The sequence below is a fragment of the Bufo bufo genome, chromosome 3 (genome assembly GCF_905171765.1).
Source record: "Bufo bufo chromosome 3, aBufBuf1.1, whole genome shotgun sequence".
Lineage (NCBI taxonomy): Eukaryota > Metazoa > Chordata > Amphibia > Anura > Bufonidae > Bufo > Bufo bufo.
In genome coordinates, this window is record NC_053391.1 from 8778817 (window position 1) to 8792172 (window position 13356).

General features: G+C 41.4%; 1 protein-coding gene across 6 annotated transcripts in view; it reads left to right on the top strand.

Moving 5' to 3' along the window:
• The window catches only part of GRAMD1C (GRAM domain containing 1C), a 182737-nt gene extending 170106 nt beyond the window's left edge, over window positions 1-12631 (top strand). For all 6 annotated transcript variants that reach the window (XM_040422874.1, XM_040422879.1, XM_040422878.1 and 3 more), the window contains one exon: window positions 11997-12631. In XM_040422874.1, coding sequence (XP_040278808.1) covers window positions 11997-12077 — 81 coding nt within the window. In that variant the 3' untranslated portion in view covers window positions 12078-12631. The remainder of the gene's footprint in view (window positions 1-11996) is intronic.
• Window positions 12632-13356: the final 725 nt, after the last annotated feature.

Below are 13356 nucleotides of genomic sequence, written 5' to 3' on the forward strand. Positions count from 1 at the left end.
ACTTTTTGATCGTTTGGTATTACACTCTTTGTGATGTATGGTGACAAAATAATTTATTTTTTGGCTTTTTTTTTTTTTTTTACAGTGGTCACGAGGCGGGTTAGCTCATGTGATATTTTTTATAGAGCAGGTTGTTACGGATGCGGCAATCCCTAATTTATTTGTTTTTTTTAAATATATTTTGGTTTTAAACAATAAAAGCATTTTTGAAACAAAAAAAATATGTTTTTATGTCTCCATTTTCTGAAAGCCATATCCTGTTTTATTTTTTGGCCGATTGTCTTATGTAGGATCTCATTTTTTGCTGCATGAGATGATGGTTTGATTGGTATTATGTTTGGGTACATGCTTTTTGATCGCTTGGTATTACACTTTTTCAGATGTAAGGTGATAAAAAATGGCTTTTTGGCACAGTGTTTATTTATTTAATTTTTTTACGGTGTTCACCAGACAGGTTACTTCATGTGATATTTTTATAGAACAGGTCGTTATGCATGCGGCAATACCTAATATGTCTGTTTTTTTTAAATATATTTTGGTTTTAAACAATAGAAGCATTTTTGAAACAAAAAAAATTATGTTTTTATGTCTCCATTTTCTGAAAGCCATATCTTTTTTTTTATTTTTTGGCCGATTGTCTTATGTAGGGACTCATTTATTGCACGATGAGATGACGGTTTGATTGGTATTATTTTTGGGTACATATGACTTTTTGATACATATGACAGGGTCCGATCCCTGTTTCAGTACAACACAATACATCTGACAGTTGCCTAGGAGACCCAGCCTGGGGCTGGATCTCGTGGGCTTCCGTAGCTGGCAGTCCCGATGCCTGTTCAAGGCATCGGGGCTGCCATAGCAACTATCGGGTCCCCGTCACTGTGTCGGGGGGTAATAATTCAATTAAGAATTATTAATTATGGTTATAAAAATAATTAACCATAAAAAAATAATTTTTATAAAATTTGTCATAAATTCTTAAAATCATGAATTGTAGACAACCTAATTGATACAATTCACATCTGAGTCCAACTATTTCCTCAGATAAATAAGTTATTTTTGACGTGAGATGACGTTAATGATAAAATGTAGTTCTGCATTATACAATAATACACAGGTATTATAAAAATATGCAGATTTATTGGTTACAAGGTTATAAACATATATAAGTAAATAAACACAAAGATACATGCAAATGAATATATATAGCGTTAATATAAAGCATTACAAGCTTAACAATACATGTGAGTGGAAGTAACTTGTCACATTATAACCAAGCTGTTATAGGTTAGGATATCAAAATATGAACATAAGTTATATACATTACTTCTGTTCAGAGGAAACCTCATGATATCAGGATGGGCATGTCTAATCCTAGACATCAATATGGAATGCTAAATACATTCCGCCCCCCCCCCCCCCCCCCCTAACCAACTACACATCACATGGCTTCAAGATGGGCAAATCCATTCAAGGATATAACTTAGAAGAGACAACTGTATCCTTCCGCCCCATCCTGGACTATTTTCACATATATAACTTTGGTAAGACTATTAAGACAAATAACAGGGATCTAGGATCTTAAATGGAAGGACTTGAAATAAGTCCTTCCTGTGGGAATCCATCACTTAGCTTGGCGAAGAAGGTTCTATCAAAATATATATATATATATATATATATATATATATATATATATATAAGCAATTATTTAATGCTTTGTTAGATTATGAGTCATGATTCTTCTGCAGGTAGAATGAAGCCTCACAATATCCTAAGACTACATCTCAATATGGAGATGATCAATTAATTTAATTATTTATTTATTCGCCAATCTAGATTGTATAATTTCACCCACACTATCTAATTAGTCTTAATAAAATGAAATATCATTTTCTGTGTCTCTTACCAAGTCCTAGTAGGCATCTCACTTCTGCTCCTAGGAAAGCTGGGTGGTCCATCATACCGCATCTCACCATGGCTTTCATCTTGATAGACCCCTCTAGAGAGCTTTACTTGTCTCCTTCCTCGCTTCTCCTTCTTGTGTGTGGTTTATGATCACAAACCTCTCAGTTAGACACACCTTCCTAGTTTGGAACTTTCCAATCATTGTCGGATGGGCGTGACCATTGATAAAAAATGTGACATCATAGCCTTACCCAGAATGCACTTTTGCTACTGTTGTAATGTCACCTACTCATACCTAGGTGGCACTGCAGTGTAAGCTATCTGCATCATAGTATAAAGGGTTAACTTATGTAAGTCTGAATAAAATGTATTTTATACATTTGACCTTAGAAGCTTTAATTCAAAGCTATAGGGATTAATTCTGACATTTGTAGCAATTAGAGACAGACCTCTAGGCGTCTCTCTGAATGTTTCTCACACTGTTGATTTATGGATCATGATAGTATGAATGGCCTTGTTTTCTCACAGAGATATCAGTACCTCCTGTCACACCAAAGATGTGAATAATTGTTACAAAACACACATCTTCACAGACACTCTTTTAGAGTCTTCATAACATATAACAATATAATCTAAAGTAATATATATATATATGTCCTACTGATTGTCTTATGCTAAGGACTAAGGCTCATTAAATGAATACATGAATATTATATATTTTGCTTCATTGATAATTACCTAATTGTATAGGTAATTATCACCAGCTGCATAGAGCTTATCTTTATCTCCCATCATAAATCTACAAGTAGACAAGGAGGACTCCTCTCAGACTGGTACATTCATGAGAAGAATAACACTAGAAAGCAGAAATCTTTGTGCGACCTTACTTCGGCCTACTCAAGACGCAATGTAATGTACTAAAGGCAATGAACATCCATCTTGACAATAATGAATTGGATATGAATGTATTTACCTATGAAAAGGCACAACAACTGCAACACGGGGACCCGATGGGGATGTACAAGCTGCCGCAAATCCCCTGTATGCCGCGGTCAGCGTGACCGCGGCATAAAGGGGGTTAATCGGCCGGTGTCTGTGTTTTTCACCGATGCTGGCAGATACAGCAGGGGCCCGGCTGGCAGATACAGCAGGGGCCCGGCTGTCAGTATCAGCCGGGCCCCTGCTGCTGATCGCGGCAGGACGTGTGGGGCAGCCGGTTAACCTTAGTACCGGCCAGTTAGGAAGAGCATTCTCGTCCTAGGTCGGCAACCTTTTAATGCCTCGGCACCGCACGAGGTCTAAAGTGGAATCGCACAATAGTTTTCCCGTGTTTGAATTTAACAGTTTAGGCCTCATGCACACGACCATATTTTCTTTCCGCGTCCGTTCCGTTTTTTTTTTCGGATAGGATGCGGACCCATTCATTTCTGTCCGCATTGCTGTCCGCATCAGTATGTCCGTTCCATTGCTCCGCATTTTTTTCTAGTTTGCGGACAAGGATAGGCATTATTACAATGGATCCGCAAAAAAAAACGGATCCGAAAAAAAAACACGGATGCCATACGGAACGTCATCCGTTTCTTTTGCGGATCCACAATTTGCGGACCGCAAAACACATACGGTCGTGTGCATAAGGCCTTAGCTTGGTCCGTGAGTATTGATATTGTAATGGTATCAAAGTGTTGTTTCCAGAGAGGTATATAGTCCGGCCGGTTATACTTTTGCGTGACTATTTAGACATTTTTACTGCTTACCTCCACAGTTCTTAAAAGCTGTACGTGACTATCGCCAACAAGTTGATGCTTAAAGGGAGTCTTTCACCTAAAATGACCATTCTAGAACACTAACCCCATGATCTGCATTATAGTCCCCATATTTGAATGCTACTTACCGTATAGCTGTCCGTCGCTTATTTTCGCTAAAAAACACTTTTATTCAATATGTAAATTTGGTTCTGAAGGTGCCCAGGGGCCGGCACATGCGCATTAAAGGATCTTGTGCCTCTGCCCATAATGGGGAATGAAGTGCGCCAGAGGGGTGAAGGGAGAGGTGTTTCATATGAAAAGCGACGAGGGGCCTGGGCAACTTCAGAACCTAATTTACATATTGAATGAAAGTGTTTTTTAGCGACAATAAGCGACGGACAGCTATACTATATATGGGGACTATAATGCAGATCATGGGGTTAGTGTTTAATGATATCGGTATAAACAAACATTGTATAAAATCCGGCTTTAATATCGGGGTGAATTTTTATTTATTTTTTTATAGGTAAAGAATAATTCTCTTTTGTTAAAACTAAATCATCCGCTAAAACCTCCACGAAATGTTCTAAAACAAGAAAGCCAGAGTCTTTGTAGCGCAAAACTATGTGCTCCGCGTCTACATTCTTGTTCGAGTGATCGCGCGAGTACCCCTGAAGCCCCAATATATTGCCTAATTTTTCACCAGCCATAAACTTGTATTAGGTCGATTTCGTTACACGGTTCTGTCAATCTCATCGTATCTTAGGCGCAATTGATCAGGCGGGTAATAACCCGATTTAACCAAAAACTCTCTGAACGGATCATCTCGCCGTGCGATGTAGAATACACCATCTCCGGACCCAAAGGTTTTCCACGAATGAGGGTACTGAATCTCTACTAACGCCACTTCATAAGGTCCGCGAAGATGGACGGCTTTTGCTAAATTAGTGGTGTAATCGGCGATTGTATTTTCGGGGTAAAGTCTGGCAGATGCGTTGCAGGGCAGCGTAATAAAAAAAACTACCCGTCTTCCATAGTTTACACGTTCACCAACTGCTTTTCTGGCACCCAAGAGTTAAACTTTTTGGGGTAACCAACCCACTTTACAAAATCCAGCATTTTTCCCCTAACCTTCTTTTTTTACGATTTTTTTTCTTTCCGATAAATGCGTAGTTTATCAAGGGGGACTTTTTGGACTTCTTCCGCGTAGAACGATCCTTCAATGAGCTCGTCGGCCAGGTCTTTCAACTTATAAAGGGGCCTGAGGCTCTTAGTGTTTACGGCGTAAATGGTAAATATCTCATCCGTATAGGTTTGTTCATAGCCCTTCGTGAACGTCCCCTTATAGCGTACAATTCTCACGTGGTCGCCTATTTTTAATAATGGTTTAACTTTTTTAATAGGCGCGTAATTGCCGTAGATATTTTTCCAAATGGTTAAAGAGTTTTCTCTTTTGTCACATCAACAGGACGACACCTTATGGCTCTGTGGTACGTGCGATTATACACCAGGTCAATGTATCTGTATGTGTTTCGTTCTCTAAGATAACGCCACATTCTTGTCTTCAGCGTTCTATTAAAACGCTCCACCAACGACGCTTTGACCGTATTCGAAGTAAAAAAAAGATTTATTTTAAAGGCGTCACAAAGTTTTCTGATAGGCTTGTTTATAAACTCTCGGCCCCGATCCGTCTGAAGCTTCCTGGGGTTCCGCCCGCTTAACGTAAATATCTGATCAAAAGCGGCTGCCGCTGTCACCCCGGATTTATTGGAAAGTCCAGACACCCAAGCGTATTTCGAAAGAATATCAATGACCGTTATCAAGCATTTTACACCTTAAGTGACACAAGATCGGCTTGCCATTGGTCGTCCATTTCAGACACCACGACTTTTTCTTTTAAATGATTTTTTTAACCGGTTTGTGCAATGTGTATCCTCATTGGTCAACCAATTTTTGACAGAGTCTTTTTCGTACTTCTCTGAATAAGGCCTCAACGCCGACATAAGAACCGACAGCTTTCGGCGTGTAGTTATGTTTTCTCAATATTTCGGCGTTTGCAGTCATTTTAGCAACGTTTCTTAAGTACCGTCTATCCCCCGATGTGACCTTGCGGTTTATGCAATTTTAACTAACTGGATTTATTGTAAAAAGACGGACTCCATTTTTATTTAAAAAGTCATTTTATGTAAAACAAATAAAAACATTATCAAGCATTACATACGAATACATTTTTATATACAGTGTGGGGATTCGCTCTGGTAGGCAGGTTAGCGGATGCAGTATAGAGGCAAAGGACCAGGTTGTAAATCACGCTCCAGTGTTTATTCACACTTCTAGCATAACACAACAGTCAGTTTTCAGGCTTGGTGCTTGTTCACACACAGAAAAAAGAAAATAAAGTTCGCCTGGTGTCCTGGGTGTCAATTCACACCCGGCTGAATGCTCAGCCTCAGAAAGTCCACTTTCAGGCTTTAAGGCGGCCTGCTCGCCTGACACACGGTCTTTAGACCTCAGCACAGAGATCTCCAGAGCTCCTCTGTCAGAGGGAGGTAATCCACACCACCTGACAGTGCTGGCTGTTTTTTATAAGCCTGCCAAGAACCGGCCTGGAACGTGGGGAGTAGTCGCCCATCCAGCACTTTGACTACTCCCAGTAAGAGCCGTCCCGGATCAGCTATTACAGCCATACTAAATAGCAAAGTGTCAATCAGCACTAGCTGCCGCTGACGCATGAAAATACTGGCTCTTATTTCACCGAGACCAGGAACCTCGGTGACACATACCAACAATGACGACCCCTTGTTCCTTACTGCAACAGTCAAAGTAAAATTTACAACGTTAACCAAGCCGTCTGTAACAAAGGAGGCGTTCTCTTTTTAGGTAACAAAGTGCCTCACGTTCACATTGGTGGTGGTGTTACTAATGGCTGTTGGCTAAAAGGGGTGCGAACTGCTTCAAAAGGTTAACCAGGCGATCCCCTTAAATTAAAGAAAAGTTCTCTTGTTCTTGTATTACCGATCACCATTGATGGCATGTTCAGTTCCGCGATGGTTTCCATGAAGAAGTCCCACCCGCGAGGTGCTTTAGCCTTAAGCAAACCGTAACTCTGCGTCGCGGTGCGAATCAGGTCGATGATGTTGGATCTGGGTATAGCTTGGTCTTTGTAAATAAATTCACGAAAACCCACTTTTTAAGGACCAGTTCAGGTCTGAAGTCACTTTGTGAGGCTTACATAATAGAAACCACCCAAAAATGACCCCATTTTAAAAACTTCACCCCTCAAGGTATTCAAAACTGATTTTGCAAACTTTGTTAACCCTTTAGGTGTTCCACAAGAATTAATGGAAAATGGAGATAAAATTTCAGAATTTCACTATTTTGGCAGATTTTCCATTTTAATCAATTTTTTTTATGCTAACAAAGCAAGGGTTAACAGCCAAACAAAATTCAATATTTATTACCCTGATTCTGTAGTTTACAGAAACACGCCATATATGGTTGTAAACTGCTGTACGGGCACACGGCAGGGCGCAGAAGGAAAGGAACGCTATATAGGTTTTGGAAGGCAGATTTCACCCCTAGAGTAGAAACTCCAAAAAAATAACCCCATTTTGGAAACTACGGGATAAGGTGGCAGTTTTGTTGGTACTATTTTAGGGTACATATGATTTTCGGTTGCACTATATTACACTTTTTGTGAGGCAAGGTAACAAAAAATAGCTGTTTTGGCACCGTTTTTTTTTTGTTGTTATTTACAGTGTTTATCGAACAGGTTAGATCATGTGGTATTTTTATAGAGCAGGTTGTTACGGACGCAAAAATACCAAATATGACTTTTTTTGGTTGTTTGTTTTACATAATAAAGCAATCTGAAAGCCATAGTTCTTTTAAATTTTGGGCGACTGTCTTATGTAGGGGCTCATTTTTTTCAGTATGAGATTTCCTTTTTGATCGCTTGGTGTTGCACTTTTAGTGATGTAAGGTGACAAAAAAAATTGCTTTTTTAGCACAGTTTCTATTTTATTTTTTTGACGGTGTTCACCTGAGGGGTTAGGTCATGTGATATTTTTATAGAGCTGGGCGATACGGATGCGGCGATACCTAATATGTCTACTTTTCTTTTTTTTTTTTTTTCTATTTTTGACATATTTTGTTTACTTTATTTTGGTAAAAGGACGCTTTTTTTTTTTTTTACTTGGAACTTTTAATTTTTTTTTGTAAAACTTGATATTTTTTTCACTTTATTATTTGTCCCACTCTGGGACTTCAACATCACAGGGTCTGATCCCTGTTTCAATGCAGCACAATATATTTGTATTGTGCTGTATTTAACAGTTGCCTAGGAGACCCAGCCTGGAGGCTGAGCCTCTTAGGCCTCTTTCACACGAGTGTGTCCGGATGCGTTGCGGCAAACCCGCGCGAGTAGGTACGCAATTGCAGTCAGTTTTGACTGTGATTGCGTTCCGTTGTTCAGTTTTTATCGCGCGGGTGCAATGCGTTTTGCACGCGCGTGATAAAAAACTGAATGTGGTACCCAAACCCGAACTTCTTCACAGAAGTTCAGGTTTGGGTTAGGTGTTGTGTAGATTGTATTATTCCCCCTTATAACATGGTTATAAGGGAAAATAATAGCAATCTTAATACAGAATGCATAGTACAATAGGGCTGGAGGGGTTAAAATAAAAAAAATAAAAATTTAACTCTCCTTAATCCACTTGTTCGCGCAGCCGGCATCTCTTCTGTCTTCTTCTGTGAGGAAAAGGACCTGTGGTGACGTCACTACGCTCATCACATGGTCATTCACATGATCCATCACCATGAAGACAGAAGAGTGGATTAAGGTGAGTTAAAAATTAAAAAATAATTTTTTTAACCCCTCCCGCCCTATTGTACTATGCATTTTGTATTCAGAATGCTATTATTTTCCCTTATAACCATGTTATAAGGGAAAATAATAATGATCGGGTCTCCATCCTGATCGTCTCCTAGCAACCGTGCGTGAAAATCGCACTTGCTTGCGGATGCTTGCGATTTTCACGCAGCCCCATTCACTTCTATGGGGCCTGCGTTGCGTAAAAAACGCACAAAATAGAGCATGCTGCGATTTTCACGCAACGCACAAGTGATGCGTGAAAATCACCGCTCATGTGCACAGCCCCATAGAAATGAATGGGTCCGGATTCAGTGCGGGTGCAATGTGTTCAACTCACGCATCGCATCCGCGCAGAATACTCGCCCGTGTGAAAGGGGCCTTAGGCCTCCGTACATGCCGAGCCCCAAGCCTTGGAATGGCTTTGGGCTGCCATGGCCACAGCAGCGCGGGGACCCGATGGATGAGGTGAGGGAGTGGTCAGCGCTGGCCGCGGCATATGAGGGGTTAATCCACTGGCATCGGCGTTATCGCAGATGCAGCAGGGATCCAGCTGTCCGTAACAGCCGGATCTCTGCCGCTGATCGCGGCACCGCGCGCTGGGGGGAGGACGGACCGCAGGACGAGAATGCTCGTCCTGGGGCACTAAGTGCAGACCTTTTAGGACGAGCATTATCGTCCTGGGTCCCTAACATCGTCTCCGCTAGAAGCCTCATTTGTTGTTGATCGGGTTGCGGCTGCGTAATCAAAGTTAGGGTTGACATTTCTTTACCGGCCTGTTTGTTGAGCGTCAAGTATCTCTGTAACGCAGTAGTGTATCTCTTAATTTTCTCATCATCTGAAAGGTCATTTCTGTGTAGTATTTCGACATCTAAACGCTGTGTAGCGGTTTGTCTGGTGTTTCTACAGCTGTTTTTTTTTTTTTGTCGGTCCAACTCGTGTTTTGGAAACCAGGAACATTTTCTCCGCATACCCCATTATGAGCCGCCGACTCTATTAGCTATCAAGCTAGTGATTAAAGGTATCGCAAAGCCGAGCAGCGATCCTATAAAACCGCCGCTCTGGTTCACAATGCGCTTCTTGCCTTTTATAGCTTTATTTCTTTATAGCTTGGCGCCATCTTTTCAGTATATTTTTTTGTCGCTCTCTAAGGGGTATCTTTCCTTTAAGGATGTTGAGAGCAATCTCACCAATAGCGGATATCAAATCATTACTGGCGCTGCGTAATATTGATTTTCGGACCGTCGGTTTTGTTTTGACCGACGCTTTTAAAAGATCCCAATTCCGGCGGATCCTGTTTGACATGTTTACAGGCGCGGCGACGCTACCAAGAATACCCGTCAAGATGAGAAATATCACATTTTTGAGCTTTTTGCACACATAAGCCGCCGGAAGATCTGGCGGGAACAAACCGGTTCTTAGCCGTAGTTCCTCGGGCGTGTCCGATCTTAAATCTACAAGTAAATAGTCGTAAGGCGCGTGTGTAGCATCTTCAAAAGCTTCTAAAAAGAAACGTGTTTTACCGGGGTACATTTGCCGAGCCAACGTAATAATCTGTAATTTATCACGAGGGTTCTTAAAAAGGACCATGTATTTAGTGTTAAAATTTTTGGTTCGGCTTTTCTTACCCTGACAAAAAAGAAACGTTTTGAACGAGATACATAATGCTCAAATTTCTGTGGTGCGCGTATTTGGTGAAAGCGTTTTGTATTTCAAGATTATCACAAGCCGCCTCCATAAGATCATCAACAACCGCCAAATGTACCTTGTCCTGCGGGAATAGGTCATCGTCTGTGAAATTTTGCTGTATTCCGTCGATAAACCTGATATTTGTAAACAAACGGGCAAGCTCATCGTACAATTTCTGCCAACATGCGTAAAACCAAATGACGTTGTCAGGTTCGTGCGACATTAGCGTATCTACTTGTATTAACAACCGTTTAACAAAAAAATAAATACGGAATTTGTGGGAATAAATGGTAATATACAAGAAAACGGGTGTTCAAATTGCGCGGCCATGTTTAATAGCGGAAAGGTATCGTTGTAAAGTCCGTCGTCAGCTGTCTTTGTGTAGACGCACTTTTGTGTTTTGCGTAACGGTCTTGTCTCTCGCTTCCTATTTCTGAAAATGCCGGTTTGCTCTATACCTATTGTTTTCTGCGTCTTGGGATCGGGATTGTGTGAGTAATCCAACACCAGGTCTTTTAAACTGTCAAAATTAACAAGTCGAGTGTTAGCGACATTGAGAGTGACGCCCTTAACCTTTAATACGGTTTTCGCGTTGTTGAGTTTGTAACTCAGTAATGTACGTGCCAACGGGTATTTCACTAGTTAGTTAACCGAGAAAATCGCCCAATAGCGGGTTCCCTCACGTGCTTTGCTAAATTACAAAATGGATGCTGTGGGCAAAAAATAAGGGCGTGTTTCTGGAAGGGGAGGACGCTTGACAGAATAAGGGGCGTTGAATGGGTGGTATTTAGGCGTGGTTCGGGGACGGGCGATGCTTTGGGATGGACTGGGTGGGGTTATGGGTGGGAAAATGGGCGTCGCTTTTCATTTGACGAAACGTATAGAGGTTATACTACTTATACATATTGATTCTTTGACTTTGGTCGTAAGATTATTAAGACTACATTTAATTACATATAAGGTGCGGTGCTTTTTGAGCTTTTCCAGTTATAGAAATGAATGCGTTCCCCAGTGGACCGCACGATACGGCCACGTCCCCCATATGGGTACATTGGGAGCAATGTCAGTTATTTAATATCCTTCATTAGCATCTCTTATATTTTGAGTGTTCCGCATAGATAACTCTCAGCACCCATGAGGTATACTGTTTTTCATTAATGGTCCCATGCGTTCTGTTCTGTGCGTTCCATTCTGGAACGCATAAGGCCGGAAGTGACGTTCCTTTGACGCCACTTCCAGTACAAAATCTCCTGCGAACCACGCACATTATTTATCTATTTGTTGCACTATTGATGTAACGTTAACCCTATCCTCTCCGGGAGTGGCTCCTAGTTGTGGGTCCAATTTTTTTTTGTGGTTTATTGGGACTAATAAGAGTTTTTTAGCTCTTTAGTCACCCCAATATTAACCAACTCTTTCTCCTAAGTATAGCTCTGCCATTTACACTGCCACCTGCTGGTGAACCAGGCATATTACATGTTATAAACAGTTGCATAGTAATCATAACATTGCACAATGTAAAGGACCTGGAAAGAAATGCATAAGATGGCGTTTATGTTAGACCATTAGAGACAATAGCAGGGTGCAGGAATGGTTACCCCACTCTGGGGTGTTACAGCTGTAGCACCTAACCAGGAGACCATGGAGAGGGGAGGGACTTGGATCACTTCACAGTGAAGCCCCGCCTCCTGGGCACTTGCAGGAGCAGAACCTGGCAGAATAAAACTTCATATTCCCACTCCCGGCAGCAGTACAGCTAATCTCCACCATTTTTCTTTTATCTTCAGCTCAAGAGGTCCCTCCTCATCCTCCAGAAAAGCTTTGACCAAATCAACAAGTCCAATGGAGAAGGGACTCCTGGGAGTTAGCGGGCCGCCTGCAGGATGTCTCCCTCCTCTATGGAAAGCCCAGTGAGGGATATTCTACAGTTTACAGCATAGTCGTCTTCTTGATTGTTCTATGAAGCTGCTAGATGTTTTTTGTTTTTCTTTTTTATCTTCATCCTTAAAGGAATTGTCCATGATTAAAAAAACATGGCTGCCTTCTTCCAGAAACAGCACCACCCTTGTCCGCAGGTTGCATGTGGTATGGCAGCTCCGCCCCGGTCACATAAAATCGAGCTGCAGTACCAGGTGTGGCGCTGCTTCTGGAAGAAGGCGGCCATGTTTTTCACTTGTTCTGAAGATTTCTGTCCCATAAAAACCTTTTGTTATAATGATTGAAGTGCCCGGACTGCGCTCCCTTCAGATGTGACGATTGGAGGGGGCGCTCTGCCCGGTCTCAGGGGTCGTTGTCGTGTACCTTGTCTGTATGTGACTGTTTTATCTGTCTGTATATAGGATGTCCCTTTACGTTTACTATGAGATTGTTATTTAAATTAAAGCAAATGTTTTCTACACCAAGATGCAAGTGATCGTATGTGTCTTCAATATGGCGTCCACATACCCAGATATCCTCCCCGCTCCAGCATCTGCCCTCGCGGATGCAGCGCTCCAGCATCTGCCCTCGCAGATACAGTGCAGTGCATTGTGGGAGATGGAGCAGTTTATTTAAGAGAGAGACAGACAAAAGATAAGGGAATAAAATACTAAACCCAGCTCTAGATTTGACTGGAGTAGATCTGACTTGGCTTAGCCTCAAGTCACATCCAAAGCTTTGTTCACTATTCTTCTGCTACATCACGTCTTAGTCTCCAGTCACATTCAAAGCTACATTTTCAATCACACCTGAGGTTGCCATTCTGCTGTTATGGTGTTTTATTCCCCAGTCACATCAAAAGCTGCCTTCTTCATTCTGCTTCAGTGGTGTCCTGTACAGCAGTCACATCCAGAGCTGCATCTTGTCTTATACTCTAATCACAACACAATCTGCATTCACTTTGCTTGTAACTTCATGTTAAAGCTGCGTTCACTATTCTTACTGTTTCAGTTGTGTCTTCTACTCCAGTCACATCCCAAGCTGCGGGGCCAGGTCAGGTCGAGTTCTCTATACACTGATCCCCATCATATGTAAAGAATAAAAATAATGGCAGCACCAACCTGTATTTAAAGATGGGTGCTAGCTCCAAGGGGAAAAAGCTTGCCCAGAATATAAAAATAAAAAGCAGAGCAGCACTCCAAATTGTAGTAGAATAAAAGAGGATGTGTT